This window comes from Anabrus simplex, chromosome X, assembly GCF_040414725.1.
Source record: "Anabrus simplex isolate iqAnaSimp1 chromosome X, ASM4041472v1, whole genome shotgun sequence".
In the NCBI taxonomy this organism is placed as follows: Eukaryota; Metazoa; Arthropoda; class Insecta; order Orthoptera; family Tettigoniidae; genus Anabrus; species Anabrus simplex.
This window is the reverse complement of record NC_090279.1, coordinates 146677643-146695229: the sequence shown is the minus strand read 5'-3', so window position 1 is coordinate 146695229 and position 17587 is coordinate 146677643. Positions and strand designations below refer to the sequence as shown.

At 38.6% G+C, this 17587-nt stretch overlaps 1 protein-coding gene across 1 annotated transcript in view; it reads right to left on the bottom strand.

Annotated features, from left to right (window-relative positions):
* Positions 1-17587, bottom strand: part of LOC136886716 (Fanconi anemia group J protein homolog) — a 139030-nt gene that overhangs the window by 67424 nt on the left and 54019 nt on the right. Inside the window, exons 6-8 of the mRNA XM_068230927.1 lie at positions 13586-13688; positions 11554-11775; positions 7486-7659 (exon numbers count right to left, since the gene is read on the bottom strand). Coding sequence (XP_068087028.1) covers positions 7486-7659; positions 11554-11775; positions 13586-13688 — 499 coding nt within the window. The remainder of the gene's footprint in view (positions 1-7485; positions 7660-11553; positions 11776-13585; positions 13689-17587) is intronic.

The window sequence follows — 17587 nt, the reverse complement described above, 5'->3', positions numbered from 1 at the left end:
CACAACTGCTGTTTGCCTTTCTCTATGTTAACTCACTCAGCGCCAAGCACGCTGATCGATGTTTAAGTGCATATGTTCAAATAGTTGATTGTAGCTCCCACAGATGTCACCCAAATGCAGTCTAACTTTCACACATTCAAAATGAAGGATCAATCGACAAACATGCAAAACACATTTCATAGTAAAGTAATTTCCTGTTGACATCTGAACACGTGCTATCTTAACTTGTTGAGTAACCGCGTGTTTGTTTTCAGTTCGTGTCTTTGCACTCTTGTAAAATGGCCTGTAAATTGTACAAAAGTGCAGATTACTTGGTAGAAAGTGATATACAGGATATGTTAGAAAGAGTGTATGCTGAATGTGAGTCGGAATATGATTTAGTGCCTTGTATGGAGGAAAGTCATAGCGATTCAGCTGATGAAGTCGCGAGTGCTAAACTGATGAGGTAGGTCCAGCAATATTTAACGATTGATTTTCAGATGATGTATCTGGTGTTGATTCAGATGACTGGTAAGACACCGATTAACCTGGACATATGCTCAATTATTCGAAGAATGTAGGTATGAGTAAATTACCTAGTGATGAATCTTGCTTGGCATACTTCATGTTGTTTTTCATGCCGGCATATCTGTCATTTCTCGTAACAGGAACTAACCGATATGCGGAACAATTTTTAGCACAGTAGCAAAACCATTTACTAAATACTGCATGTATGATAATTGGAGGCCAGTTACTGTGGATGAGATGAGAATATTTTACGACTCTGGATGATGACCGGTATCATACAAAAAAGCTTAAAGTAATTGCTTTCAGCTCATTTTAAACATTACTGAAGGTAATTTGAAATGTTCATGCCATTAGGTGTGCTACTTTTTGTTATATGCACTTGTAACTATGTAACTATATGCATTTGTAACTATGTCAAACCAGTTCACCTCCCTTACAAATGTCTGGCACAGGGCATTTAAATCACCTCAGAATGGCTGGCAGTGAATGTGTTAAAACAAAATGCTAACAAACCTTGCCAAATCTTTTTAAATATTGTCAACTTTCAGCAATGTTGAATAATCTTTGACAAGTTCTGACAACTCTTCTTGTGAAGTATTGAATTGAAAGAAAAACCTGATGGTGTAAAACAGGCATTAAATTTATCAACAATTCTTAACTGGAATTAATACCTTAACACTTGTATGTGATGTGGTTTACCATAACGGAATATACCATAATTAAGCAAATAATCCCCGCATATTTTTTTAAAAAAATTGAGGCATGAAATTGGGGTGTGGGTTTTATTTGCATCAAAGTTGGCAGCACTATTTCGATGTTATATGTACAGTTATAATTTGTGTAACCACAGATGGAAGAAAACTGCCCCCATATGTCATGTTTAAACAGAAAAATTTCAGACTTTTAATTCAAAACTGCCTTTACATTTTAAAAAAAGTTTATACAGAGTAATTTAAATTCAAAATTCTTGGCGTCATGATAGAACGCGTCTTCCGGAACATGCAGGGGTAACTTTCCGCACTTTCACTTGCTTCGGTTTTTATACAGTGTGTTTCATAGTTGCTAAGTTTCAGTGAAATCGTAATCAATCAATCAATCAATACTGATCTGCATTTAGGGCAGTCACCCAGGTGGCAGATTCCCTATCTGTTGTTTTCCTAGCCTTTTCCTAAATGATTTCAAAGAAACTGGAAATTTATTGAATGTCTCCCTTGGTAAGTTATTCCAATCCCTAACTCCCCTTCCTATAAATGAATATTTGCCCCAGTTTGTCCTCTTGAATTCCAACTTTATCTTCATATTGTGATCTTTCCTACTTTTATAAATGCCACTCAAACTTATTCGTCTACTAAGTCATTCCACGCCATCTCTCCGCTGACAGCTCGGAACATACCATTCGTTAGCATTCAGCGTTTTAAGGAACATCACAATATCACGTAGCAGGCAGTGTATGGAAAAATAGAATCCGCGAACACTGGCGATGCTGGCATATGGCGGAAAAGCGTGGCTCATAATTATAATCAAGTCGTACACACCGAACAATATTGTTAATGCTGATGAAGCTGCATCTTTCTTTTTAAATGTAGAGATCAAACAGACTTATAGTTTTAAAGGAGATGGGGTCACTGTACTGTGTTGCTAGTTGCTAGTTGTTTTACGTCGCACCGACACAGATAGGTCTTATGGCGACGATGGGACAGGGAAGGGCTAGGAGTGGGAAGGAAGCGGCTTTGGCCTTAATTAAGGTACAGCCCCAGCATTTGCCTGGTGTGAAAATGGGATACCACGGAAAACCATTTTCAGGGCTGCCGACAGTGGGGTTCGAACCTACTATCTCCCGAATACTGGACACTGGCCGCACTTAAGCGACTGCAGCTATCGAGCTCGGTATACTGTGTTGCAATGCAGATCGAAGCAAAAGACTTCCTCCCCTCGTCATAGGAAAGTTTGATAAGCCACAATATTTGCGTGCATGTACCAGGCATCTAAAAATGCAAACAGTACAGTAATCCAAAAAATAAAGCACTTGCACAGGTGAGCCAGCATAATTTGCCCTCGTCTTTGAATTTTTGTTTCTTTGTTCTTTTGTTGCATGAGGTTATGTTTGCCAGTGATTTATCCAAGTGCTTTATTTGAATAATGTAAATGCACCTCGTCGGATGAATTTCAGCAATAGTTTTTAACCATGGCATTTGAAAGATATAAACTGTGAATCAAGGTGATTGCATGCATTAATAATAATAATAATAATAATAATAATAATAATAATAATAATAATAATAATAATAATATAATCGTAACCGGGCGAGTTGGCCGTGCGCGTAGAGGCGCGCGGCTGTGAGCTTGCATCCGGGAGATAGTAGGTTCGAATCCCACTATCGGCAGCCCTGAAAATGGTTTTCCGTGGTTTCCCATTTTCACACCAGGCAAATGCTGGGGCTGTACCTTAATTAAGGCCACGGCCGCTTCCTTCCAACTCCTAGGCCTTTCCTATCTCATCGTCGCCATAAGACCTATCTGTGTCGGTGCGACGTAAAGCCCATAGCAAAAAAATAAAAAATAAAAAAATAATCGTATGGCCTCAGCTACCGTGTGCAGACATTTCGATTTGACGCCATCTGGCTGTCTGCTCGTCAATTTCGACGTTCCGTTTTACTCAAGGCCCACTAGATGGCAGACAGAGTAAACCGGATCTCTCTTGGGCGACTATGGCTGAGATTTATTGCATGCATTAATGGATCTTAGAATAATTTGTGATGCGGCATTACCAGTACAAGAGAAGTACCATGGCAGGAAATCGTACAACGATAGCGTCACTGTCCTGTGTTGCAATGCAGACCGAAGCGAGAGACTTCCTGATTCCTCCCCTCATCATAGGATTGTTCGATAAGCCATGGTGTTTTAAGGACATCGGGTAATTTTTTTGCAAGTACAAGGCATTTAAAATTCATACAGTACAGTAATCCAATGAATAAAGCACTTGTACAGGGGAGCCAGCATTGATATCTCCTCGTCTTTGAATAACTTCTTTTTCATTTTTCTTTCGTTGCGTGATGTTTGCCAGTGAGTTAACCAAGTGCATTATTTGAATACTGTAAATGCGCCTTGTTGGATACACTTCAGAAATACAGTGAAACTGTGTTAAGAAGTTTTTCACGGGACCACAAAAGAAAAACTTCTTAAGCAGGAAACTTCTTAAAAGGGGTAATGCCTGCAAACTTATTCTGTGCTTTGACATACATGTGAAACACACAGCCAACAGATTTCCTTGTTTGTGAACAACACCGAAATAGGCTGATATATAAGAGCTGCTAAAAGAAAGCCACAATATAAATACAGTATTAGATTATCATGACATGTATTTTTAGAGATAACGTAAAATACTGTAATTGAACATACTGTATTATAAAAATTCTTGATAAGAGAAAGGAACATATTATATAAAACCTTGCACAAGAGATAAAAGAAATACTAAGAACATTAAAACAGTAGATGGTGACCGTACGTTATGTAAATTCCATACTGCATTAGACATTAAACACATTTCCAAACACAAAAGTCTAGGCTCTTACTCGGAAAAGAAATTGTACAGGGTTGACTGTTTTTCAGTTTTTACTGCTTTCTTGAACTATAAACCGCCGAGCTGGATAGCTGCAGTCGCTTAAGTGCGGCCAATATTCAGTATTCGGGAGATAGTGGGTTCGAACCCCACTGTCGGCAGCCCTGAAGATGGTTTTCCGTGGTTTCCCATTTTCACACTAGGCAAATGCTGGGGCTGTACCTTAATTAAGGCCACGGCCGCTTCCTTCCCATTCCTAGCCCTTTCCTGTCCCATCGTCACCGTAAGACCTATCTGTGTCGGTGCGACGTAAAGCAACTTGCAAAAAAAAAAAAAACAACAAAAAAAAAACCAACTATAAACCTCCCACATTGCCTTCCACGTGGTCTGGGGCACATTGACTGAACCTTCCATAAACCACCTCAGTTTTCACAGCCCCCAACATCATCTTCAAGTTAACAGCAGCAGACGGGACATCGCCAACTTATTCTTAGAGATTCTTAGAACCTATTCATAGGCCTATATTGCCCCTGCATTCCTACTAGTTGTCACAGCCACGGGCGTAGTTTCTGGCTGTTTCGCAAGTACCGCATGGACAAGCTGATATTGAGTTTATTTTCCTGCTTTAATCCTCTTCATGCTAAAGGTAATGAAGAAAAGAAAAGCAGGTTTGAAGTTGCACAAATGAGTGCATGGGAAAGTATTGGGATACTACGTGCGAGTGGTAAAGGCGCAGTAGCAACACTAGCGCATCTAAACGTAAACAGTTTCTTTCCCCGCGAGAATTTTATTTCATGTTTCCTCATCCTTGTGCTATGTTCTAATAATGCGATGTAATAATTACGAGAGACACGATAATACAATGTTTAGCTCGTATAAAGGTAAAAATAAAAATTACTTTCAATTTTATGCCAACACGTGATATCGCGATGCCTCTGAGTGCGTGTGTCAGGCCCCCTCTCTCCAACACCCAGCTGGTTATCAACATTCATTTAACTTCGTAGACGATCGAGATCTTTCGGCCGGCTGTTTGGCGGTCTATGTATCAGTTGGCAAGTCGGCTGCATTCTCTTTGGTCAGCTGTTTCCTGCATAGAGTCGCGATGTTTCTTTGTTTTATAATATTTTATTCACCTAACTAATAATGGACACAGAAAATCTTATCAGTTTAGTTCAAAAACGTAATTTCCTCTACGACAAGACTCATAAGCATTATTGCAACAACAACGTAAGAGAGAATGTCTGGAAGGAAATAAGCAAGGAAATGAAAAACCAAACAGGTTAGAATATTCAATTTTGTGGTAGATTAGGCCTACACGGTACTTTATTTCGCAATTATTGTTGACCTTATTTCAAATCATATTATCATGTTGAGTCCATATACAGTACGGTATGTCAGTATCATAATTGAGATAGCTTGGAATGTACAGTATTTACCGTGAACAATTTTGTAAGTGGCATTCCCTATGGTTGTCGTTCATGCATTCCTAACACACAGTACGGTAATGCATAAGAAGCTGCTGTGTTGTGGACAAATACGTTTTTCGGTTTTTAATTAATGTTGATGCCTCCTCGATTAATGACTTCACCCTGTCGCGGCACGCAACTTACTGCATTAATGTTTTATCAAATCATCCAAACCGTGCTTTGTGTTTCCCGCATAGAATCCCATTCGATTCTATTCTGCTTGATGTAAACGGTGGAGTGGAAATTACGACTGATGGGTTCGATTTGATTCCACAGGGTGAGAGTGAGCATCTGGTGTTGGTGTTGTCATAGCATGATGTCATATGGCCTTGGCAAGCCTGGAGAGGCTCCATGACAGGCGCAAACGGTCTAACACAGGGTTTAACTTGCACGGGGACTGGAGGGTTCTAACCATGAGCTGCTTTGAGCGGACGTTTTCTATCTCAAGGGGCTCTAAAATTTTAACTGTTTAACCGGGAAATATATTTACAACAGAACACTTTAAGCGGGATAAATATATATATATCTTAATGAAACTGATCAAGGGACCAAGAATATCACACTTCTCAGGAGGGAAAACTTCTGATGCGGGAATTTCTTAACCAGAGTTTCAATGTAGGTGGGTTTCTTTCATGGCATTTGAAAGGTTTAAACTGTGAATCAATGTTAATTGCATGCAGTAACAAATCTTAGAATATTTTGTGATGCGGCAAGGGTTGGTATTTCTGAATTACGATTTGGCGGTTAATTTGAAATCACATAATTCGAAGTCAAATTTTTTTGTCCCTACGATTTCAAATTAACAAGGTTTTACTGTATCGCAAAGCTAACAAGTAAGTTCACAGGTGCGCCTGTTTCAAATGTTATTCACCACTGGTCGTGTTATTCTCCATGTAAAAAGAGATTGCATATGAGAAGTGTTTTAGATGTGGAATGTAACAAATTTATAAGTAATTTAGGAGAGGATTCTAGTAATGCAAGAGACAAAGAATCTTCTGATCTATAGCGAATCGAGCCTATTGCAAGTTCAGATTAAAGATATAACTGTCACGTAAAAAGCCTACTTGCTAATTTTCATGGCGAATACATTTTATAGCAATGATAACGCATTTTTATCACCACAAAAATGTTCAGGCAAAGTAGTTATATCCGTCATGTTCATATTTGCGTAAAGACAACTCGAGGAGTGTTATGAAATGTTTGTTTATGCCTACGTTACTCTTTTGCTGGAAGAAATTTTAGTTCATTTCATTTCTTTTTTCAAAATTATCCTTCCTAAAATTAGGGTGCAGCGATTATTCGCGTAAATACGTATATATACGATTTTTCGCGATTTTCATTGGCAGTTGCAGAGTGGGTCTTGGCCCACAAGTGGCCACGGCTCTGCCATCGCTCTATGCCTCTGTATTCGGGAGATGGGGAGGGGCTGATCCCTAATGTTGGCTGTCCTGAGAATGGTTTTTCGTGGTTTTCCATTCTCCTGCACTAATGCGAATGCCGGGACAGTTCCTAGTATAGGCCAAGGCCACCAACCCTCTCACCTTCTCCGAACATCTCTTTCCCTAATTAAAATCTCTTTGACCTGAGAGACGGCGTCACCATCTAGGAGGCCCGTCTCCCCCTTCAGGGGAGGAATGAAAACATTTAGTAGTAGTCCATGATTTTACACTAAGTTTTTAACATTCAAAGACCCATCATTATGTATGAATAAATAAATTCTCCACTTATCATTTGAAATGTTTCTTTTCTCTTCTGAGTATGTTTGTCTGCCGCACCTCCATCCCCATAAATCCCGCTCACCCGCAAGTTTGGGGGAACCACTTGACTAATAGCTCTATTTCTGACACATGCTTTTGTTTACAGCTACATTGGATTTGAGGTTGAACAGACTACAGATCAACATGAGAACCCAGTTTTGTCGGGAGACGAGCAGCTGAACAGAAATTTACACACCAATGTTCTGTGGACGTCTGGAAGTACACCTTCCCGAATAAGATCTTCACAGTCCTTAATACAGTGGTGCAGCTCGTTGACCGATACGGTGAGACTGGCCGCATCTCGGCACATGTCTTCAAGCCCATGAGCTTCGTCCACCAGAATTATCTCGCCCTTCAGGTCCAGGTCCATCTGAGAACACAATCGTCGAGATCAATCTTATCATTATGGATGAAAGAAAAGTGGTGAATGAAATGCTTCGTTATCAGTGGGAACAAACTTAAAAGGTGTTAAAAAATGCAGTGAAAATGATAAGATGTAAAGCAGCACATAAAGTCATTAAATAAGTTGATGTATTTGCATTTTTAATGTATCATAAAGCAAATATCACAGACTTAATACTTAATAACAATACTAATAATGGTAATGGATCTGTCCAAGAATTCTAGAAAAGTCGCTCTGCTACATCATCATCATCAATTAATTATTTTAGATTAAATACAACATGTCATAAAAACTGTTCCAAGAAACACATTTATGCAAATTGAAAATATTCAAAACATTTTAACACAATTCTGGATATCATACGATATATTGTACTGTAAGTTATAAACAAATAACACAGTAGAGTCTTGGTATATTGAGTCTTCATAGCTCGATATTCTCCTAAACCTGAGTTGAAACATTTGAATGAACAAAAATAATAAATCATCAGTTTTCAGTGTGCAAGTGCCTCTATCATCATCATCATCATCATCATCATCATCATCATCATCATCATCATCATCATCGTCGTCATCATCACCACCACCATTTAACCATCTCCAGCTTCCCGGGTCCAGTGCAAGAGCGCTCTTCACTTATATCTATGCAAATACACTTATTCTTCTTCTTATTCTTTACACAATTACACTCCTCTTCCTTGAAGGTCATCTTTTATTTGGGAGATCCATCATGTCCTACCCCTAGATTCACAATTGAGTATTTATTTATTTTCCATTATATTATCAAATTCTAGTATATTTGAAAATGCTTGAGAAAGATCACGAAAAAAGAATTGGAATTTCTTCACCTACAGATAGCCCTACAACTTATTCTCCTCAGTTGAAGCTATAGGTGACAGCAAGGAGGTTCTTGACACACCTATATCCCCCACTGCTCCACCTCCTCAGGTGCAAGAGCAAGGAAGAACGCATCATCAATATTACACCAGACACAAAACTGTGAAAGAATGACAGGAGTAACTGTTCCAAAGGAAAGCAGGCTTAATAACAACTGACAACTAGGAATTAGTTATATTTACATCTGCATTAATAATAAGAGCCACACTGTGATATCTGGATTTCTTCATTTTGACAATTACTAATAAAGTTTATAATTTATAATTTATAAATTGACCTTTTTTCATGAATTATTAAGAAAAGAATATTCATTAGGATATATTCTCTATGGAATATTGTACAAGTGTTTCCTTGACGACTGCTTTCAATTGTAGAAATAATTTATATATTTTCTCTTGAGTTATTTGTTTGTTTTAATGTTGTCAATCTTATGTTAATTTTAAGGACATTTCCTCCAAAGCATTACTTTGTCAATTTATATATTTTTCATCTAAACAGTGTTATGTGGCTGAAGATGTTGATAATATATGAAACATGTACCACTTTTAACCATTAAATTGCCTTAAGCAATCATTGTATCGACTAGGTGGAAAATAAATGAATACTTAATTGTGAATCTATTGAAGTGCGATATGGACCATGAAGCTGATTTTATGTAATCCTACCCCTAGGTCACTTTCCCTCCAGATCTTTGTCAAACCATTTTCGTGCTACCCTGTTCAGATCCATCCTCTTCAAGTGACCTAACCATCTCAACCTTGATGATGCTAGAATTTCGTTGTGGATGTCTTTGCGAACCTTTTCATTCTGGACCTTATCTCATATCATTTTGTGTAGCACTGACCTCAGGAACTTCAATTCCACAGTCTGGAGTCTGCTGTTATCCCTTTTGTTGATGGTGTAAGTTTCCAGACCATATGTTGTTATTGGTACCAAGTAGACCTGATACAAAGCTCTCCGAATCATATTGGTGATTTCATCTGAGCAACGGTCATCTCGAGTTACAATGCTGCCAAGGTATTGGAACTGATCAACTTCTGCTACATTCTTTCCATCCAGCATAATATTCATACTACTACTTTGCCTACTAACCTTCATGGCTACCGTCTTTGTAGGGCTAATTTTTAGGCCAAACTGCTTAAATTGGTTGTTCCAGGCATCTACCGTAGTTCCTGCTGTACTTCATCCTCTGTGCAACCCCAAATCACCACATTGTCTGCAAAAGCCAACACCTTGAAATCAGTTCCAACACATTGTTGTTTCACCCTCTTTATGATTTCGTCCATTACAGAGATGAATAGCAGTGGTGACAATGCACTGCCTTGTTGCACTCCCTTAGAAGAAACAAACCAACCTGAATATCCGCTCCCTACCTGGACATAGTTGAGTATTGTGTTGTATAGTTTGAGCACATGGTTCTGGTTCCATCCGTTTGTTCGAGCAGTTAATGTATTGTTTTTATTCATTATGAGTGTTGACAAAGTACAAAACACGCAAGGAAATTTGTTGCCTTGAAAATGAAATTTGAGGCATTAAGAAAAGAGGTGACGATTTTTGTTTTAGTGGAAGTACAACTAGGTAATCATCCACTCTGCACTCTTGTATTATTATGCCGGTATTAACAAATTTTTCGTCTCTGAAAACAATGTGTTTATTTTCATTTTGGAATTTCTTCACTTACTGTAAATACCTGTGACGCCAAAACACATTATCGCCTCTTTCAATCAGCACGACTTTGTTTCCCTCTGTTCATAAGTAAAATCAATTTATTTAAGTAGAATGTGGAGTGTTGACCTTTTAAAGTCTGGGAGATTCGGATTTCTATTGGCAGCCTACTGAGAAGAATTTAGTGTTGGTGGTCGGTTATATTAATGATAGACTGGACACAGGATGATGTCGGAAGAATTCATCAGCTCCTTCGCAGAAAAATATGGACAAAAGCTTCACTTCTTTCCGAACTGTACAAGATACTGGATGTCTACGACCGGTCCAACTCCCGAGGAGCTCCGCGTATCATAGGTGATGGAGCACTGCTTCAGACTGATATGATTGAAACATCCGCTGGCCTGAAGAGACTGGAGCTCTACGTCATGTACAACAATGTGTGGGCTGTTCCATCCAATGTGCAGATTGTTGTGTATTAAGAGAGTTATTTCACACACACAAAACAAAATTTTATTAAAGGAGAATTGCAATGAAACAGTATTGTGAAATATGTGGCACTTGCACATTAAACTCAAAGTCCAGCTTCAGCAAAAATATTTTCACAGAACGGACGGTTTTGTTACATAAACAGATTACTACAACACTTGAGATATATACAATATTTACACGTTGCCAGTACAGAAACTAAATGAAGACTCGCTGAGGGAGAAATGTTGCATAGCAAATGACTTACAAAGTTGAAGTGATCATTTAAGAGCTGAAGATTTGAGAATGTAAAGTTTAGAAAGATGTCAGCGAGTCTAGAGGTAGAAACCTCACGAGCTAGCATCAGTCCACCTGTTCAGTAAGATGCTCATACAGAGCATCCTCTCCGCTTCTGAAGTAAGGTTGTAGCTATCCGTTGGACGACTGACTGACTTCTCTCCTGCCCCACTCGCTTATATAGGGTCTTGAGTGGTGATATGGAGTGTCAGCTGATTGCCTGGCCTGCTCAGCTGGTCAGAACTGGATACAAGCCGTGCTGTGCACGGGATTCGAATATCGGCACCACAACACAGATACTGCTGTCAGATAAATGACAAAATCTTGTTGGTTAATGAGAATGCATGAATTAGGTATAATGAATGTCCAGGATCATGTACTATCCACTCATGACCATTATATGACAGCGAAAATACAGTTTTAAAGAATTGGGAGTCATCAATTCTGAGGGACTTCATTAAATGTAAAAGCCCATAAGAGCCCGTAGTACACCCTTAACTCTAGACGGACAATACAACACAAACATAGAGTAACTTACACTTTTGCGGATGAGAGGATCGATGATGTAGTTGACTGGACACAGGATGATGTCGGAAGAGTCCATCAGCTCCCTGGCAGCAAAGTACGGACAGAACCTTCGCTTCTTTCCGAACTGTACGAGAGACTGGACATCTACGACCGGTCCAACTCCTGAGGAGCTCAGCGTGTCATAGGTGATGGAGCACTGCTTCAGACTGATGTGATAGAAACATCCGCTGCCCTGAAGAGACATAATGAGGTAGGTTAGTAGTTATCAAACATAAAGTTCGGCCTCCGGATCCCAAGATAGCGGGTTCAAACCCGGCAGAGGTAGTCGGATTTTTGAAGGGCAGAAAAAAGTAGCTGAGGCCATACGATTATCTATCTATCTACAGCTGGCGGTAATAAATATTTAATCTAACCACGGTTTTTTAATTTTTTATGTACAATTCTTGATATATACACTTAAATCAGTGCATTTAATATAAATGTATATATTAAATAAATCCTTTACGACAGACTATCACTGACTCCCTTTAATTGTGTGTTGGAGAAGATTATCCGTGAATGGGAAAAAGAACTTAACAAGAAAGGTTTACCGACCAAGGGGACATTGGAGGTTCAAAGAATGGTGTCAAGATCAACTGTCTAGCTTTTGCTGATGATTTAGCGATCCTTTCTAGAAACACAGATACAACTGTAGAACAGATCAATCTTTTGAAACTACAAGCTGAAAAGGCTGGAGTTAGGAATTCCTTTGAAAAAAAAAAAAAAAAAACCCACGTACTTGATTAATATCCCCACAGCTTCCCAACAACTAAAGACAAGGTATGGTAAGATTGAAAGAGTTAACAGCTTCAAATATCTTGGTGAGTTTGGGCAGATGGGATCTAATGATAGAGAAGTTAACAACAATAGGGGAGATAGGATGGTCGCAGCGTTTCGCAGAACACACAAGACCTGTACACAAAAAAGGCAATTTCAATGCAAGCTAAACTCAGATATTACAACACGGTGATTAAACTCGAATTTCTCTATGGAAGTGAATGCCTCTGAATTACTGGAAAGGCTGGTCTGAGAGAAGCTAAGAAGTTTGAGAGAAAGATCCTTCGAAAGATAATGGGCCCAAAGATCGTGGCTGGACAACACAGGTTGGGAGGATGAGAGGAAATTTATCAGAAAACCGAGCGACTGATGGAATCCATCAAGGATCAACAACTCAGTTCTACGGCCACCTGTTTAGAATGGAAGACAAGCGATTAACTAAGAACATTTTTACCATACTTGAGCAGGAAAACACAGAGTGAAATAATGAAGAACTATTGCAAAGCAAGAAAGAAAGCAGGAAACAAACAGACATGAATGCGGTGGGTTATTTTACGTGGTCATAAGATGGCGAGAATCAAGAAACGAAGAGCAGGCAAAAAAAAAAAAAAATTCCTTGTCCTGGTCAGGAATTATTGAACCCAGGGCCTCTGAGTGAGAGGCAGGCACACTACCCCTAGACCAGGGATGGCAAACCTTTACTGACTAGCGTGTCAATTAAGATCTTTTTACTGTCTAGTATGCCACCGGTTATTTTCCTTTAAAGCCATCCTGAAACCTCTCATTTCACTTCATTTAGAAAATATAAATCCATTCAACTGAAAGTTTCATGATTTTACTTTGCAAACATCACTGAAAATTGCATTTTAAAAACAGGTAACTTTTAAGGGAAAAAAAAATGGTCATAGACTTAACTGAAGTACACTTTATCATCATCATCATCATCATCATCATCATCATCATCATCATCATCATCATCAAAGCATAATGTTAAATTATGCTAAGTTGTCTGACGTGTCACAAAAGTCGTGTTTGCTTGTCACTTAGTGGCATGTGTGTCATAGGTTCGTCATCCTTGTCCTAGACTATGGGGCCGGCATCCAAAGACATGGAGCCTTTCAGTTCATTTGTAGACAAAATGAAGTTATTTAGAGGAAGTGGACAACTCTACAGCATTAACAAACCAAAAAAACAAAAAAAACACCCTTAACTGTGTCCCCACTTACTGTTTTAGGATCGTGCAGCTCATGACATAGCTCAGTCTTGCTCTGTCTGCGACGCTCGGTTGGTCTGATACACGACTGCTCTCGACTGGACAAGATGATCGTCCTAAAAACATCAGACAAGAGAGACTTTATCATTCAAAACCATTTTTATGAGGTCAGAAAAGTATTTTAAAGTGTTACACTAATCAATGTTGTGTTTTCACTTTCCTTTAAGGCTAACTAGCTGATGTACCCGTGCTTTGCTACGGGATTCTCAGAAAGACTATCTTTGTGGTTTTCCTACCTGAAGTCATCAGAAGGAATGTAGTGATTAAAAGCAATGTGATATAAAATACGCATGGGGCCGATGACCTTCGATGTTAGGCCCCTAAAACAACAAGCATCATCATCATCATAAAATACGCGATCAAATTAATAAACCAAACATTTTCTCACTTTTAACGCACAGTACTACGGTTTTACATGTAACAAATTTATGTAAATCATCCAAGACGATTTTGTATTGATTAGGTGGTCTAATAAATAACTTATTGTTATTATTTCAATCAGTACTACGGTGCCGATCTAACAGTCCAAATTTCCAGTGCTGCAATGACCAGACCGCAGACAACCATGAACACTTCTCTGCCATTATTCCGTTAAATATGCACACTGCTCATTCCAATCAGTGCCTCAGAGTAGGAATTGAATAGGTCGAATGCTATGATGAACCAGTGTGTTATGTATCAGTAGTATCAGAAACTTCTCTGCCATTATTCCGTTAAATATGCACACTGCTCATTCCAATCAGTGCCTCAGAGTAGGAATTGAATAGGTCGAATGCTATGATGAACCAGTGTGTTATGTATCAGTAGTATCAGAAACTTATCTAACTCCCCAGCTACTGCCCGCCAATTTTCAGGCGGCTGTTATACTCGGTACGACCAGGTGAGTTGGCTGTGTGGTTAGGGGTGCATAGCTGTGAGCTTGGATCCGGGAGGTAGTGGGTTTGAACTCCACTGTCGACAGCCCTGAAGATGGTTTTCCGTAGTCTCAAACTTTCACACCAAATGCTCGGGCTGTAACATAATTAACGTAGGGGCTGCTTCCTTCCCACTCCTAGTCCTTTAGTATCCCATCGTCGCCATGAGTCCTATCTGTGTCGGTGCAACGAAGAGCAAATTAAAAAAAAAACTCGGTATACAGCAGTAATCCCATCTATCGGAGATGAATTGCAACAGAGACACAAAGCAAATCACAACAAACAATGGTCAATGTAATGTTATTGTTGATCAATGTTATGAGCTTTCTGTATTGTAGGCCTTCACATTCAGTTTTTTTTTTTTTTTTTTTCCCAACTCTGCAAGATAAGGCCGTCATATAAAATTAATTATAGCGAAGACTGTAGTTCCTTATTCCCCGACTTTACATACCGATTTTCTTTAAATTATGTTTACCCATTTTCTCGTGACGGCGCTGATATGATCTTAGCAACAAAAATCCATATTCATTAATGTCTCCGTTATCATAGCCGGTACGGTTAAAATGTATAAGACATAAATGATCAGAAATTTAATACTATGTAACTTTATTTATATGGTAATTGTCAATAAGACCACTAATAACACAAATATTCGAGAATTAAATTTTGGGCCTTCCCCTAAACTACCATTTTGCTCAGCGTGCATAAAGTTATTTATGGCCTAGATTGTAGTGACTTATTTCCTGACTTTGCATACCGATTTTATTTACGATGGGACAACTAATAACAAATATTTGAGAATTAAATTTTAGGTCTTCTCCTAAACTACCATTTCTCTCACTGTGAATAAGATTATTATGGCGTAGATTGTAGCGACTTATTCGCCGACTTTGCATACCTATTTTAATTAAGATAGGACCACTAATAACATAAATATTTGCAAATAAAATTTTAGGCCTTCCCCTAAACTACAATTTCTTTAAGAGTGAATATGATTATTTATAGTTTATATTGTAGCGACTTATTTTAGAACTTTTACACACCGGTTTTCATTAAGATAGGACCACTAATAACAAATATTTGAGAATTAAATTTTAGGCCTTCTCCTAAACTACCACTTCTCTCGGCCTAGATTGTAGCGACTTATTCCCGGACTTTACATACCGATTTTCATTAAATTCTCTTCAGCCGTTTTCTCATGATGTGTGTACATACATACATACATACATGCATGCATGCAGACAGACAGACAGACAGACAGACAGACAGACAGACAGACAGACAGACAGACAGACAGACAGACAGACAGACAGACAGACAGACATTACGGAAAATTAAAAAATGCATTTCCTTATTACTATGGACATGACTGATACAGAAATACCATCCTTTTTAAAATTTTGAGCAATGTACAGACAAAACTCTTATTTTATATGTATAGATTTACACCAGGAAAATTCAGAGGAGTCAAGTGGCAAGCTTCCCTGTGTAAACAGAAGAGGATAGTCAAGTTCTTAACTTTCATTTAAGCGGAAGGCAAGCCAACAAGCCGTCTACTTTTGTGCCCACTTTCCTGTCAAATGATAAACTTGACTCTTCTACTACTCTCCATGTGTGAGCTCCTGCTTGCCCTTCATGTAACTTGACTATACCATGTGGTTTCAAGCTACGTTATTAAGTTCATAAAAATGTACGAGAAATATGAAATTTTATGGAATGTACGGCCCAATGTCAATGCAAATAAAATCAGGTGGGAATTTATGTTTGAGAGGCTTGTCCTTGAAGTGAAAAGACCATGACTTCATTGACGTTGAAATTGTGTGCAAGGAAAAGGGTTATTATTGTTATTATGTCCGACTCGTTGGCTGAATGGTCAGCGTACTGGCCTTCGGTTCAGAGGGTCCCGGGTTTGATTCCCGGCCGGGTCGGGGATTTTAACCTTCATTGGTTAATTCCAATGGCCCGGGGGCTGGGTGTTTCTGCTGTCCCCAACATCCCTGCAACTCACACACCATTCATAACACTATCCTCCACCACAATAACACGCAGTTACCTACACATGGCAGATGCCACACACCCTCATCGCAGGGTCTGCCTTACAAGGGCTGCACTCAGCTAGAAATGACCATACGACATTCTTTATTATTGTTATTATTATTATTATTATTATTATTATTATTATTATTATTATAATTATTATTATTAAAGCGTAATGTTAAATTATGCTATGTTGTCTGATGTGCCACAGAAGTCTTGTTCGCTTGTCACTTAGTGGCACGTGTCATAGGTTTGCCATCCCTACCCTAGACCATGGGGCCGGCATCCAATGGAATGGAATTTTGAAACCATTCGAGGGCAAGAGCCATCAAACAATCAGTTTCTGTAGGAAAGGGGATTCTTGACAGGTGTTCGATGTTCCGGGCATGTCTCGTACGTGAATCCATTCCCTAATCCAAATTTTCCTCTTCCTTATCTTTCTTTCAATACAATTTTTTACTGCTTGGAGAATAATAATAATAATAACAACAACAACAACAACAACAACAACAACAACAACAACAACAACAACAACAACAACAACAACAACAATAATAATAATAATAATAATAATAATAATAATAATAATAATAATAATAATAATAATAATAATAATATTCTTTTTAAAATTTGTTTAGCATAACATGAAATGAATTTCATTTTGGTCTGTATTGATGATTTATATATATTACAGGGTATTTCAAAAAGAATATACATATTTCAAACGCATATATTTATTAAACTGTGAATATGAATATGAAACTTTACACACATATTTACGAACCTCTGAAGTTCAGATTACTCCAACAATGACACGAACAATATCACATCGATACCCAAATTCCTCCCATACTCGGGCAAGCATGTCCTTCGTCAAATCCGGTGACCGTGGAGCCCAGCTAAGACATGCTAAGTCGCCAGCTCCTTGACGACCAATCCAACGGTTCGGAAACAATCAGTTTTGTAACACAGCGAGATACTGCTGACCGTTAACCGTGTTTCCA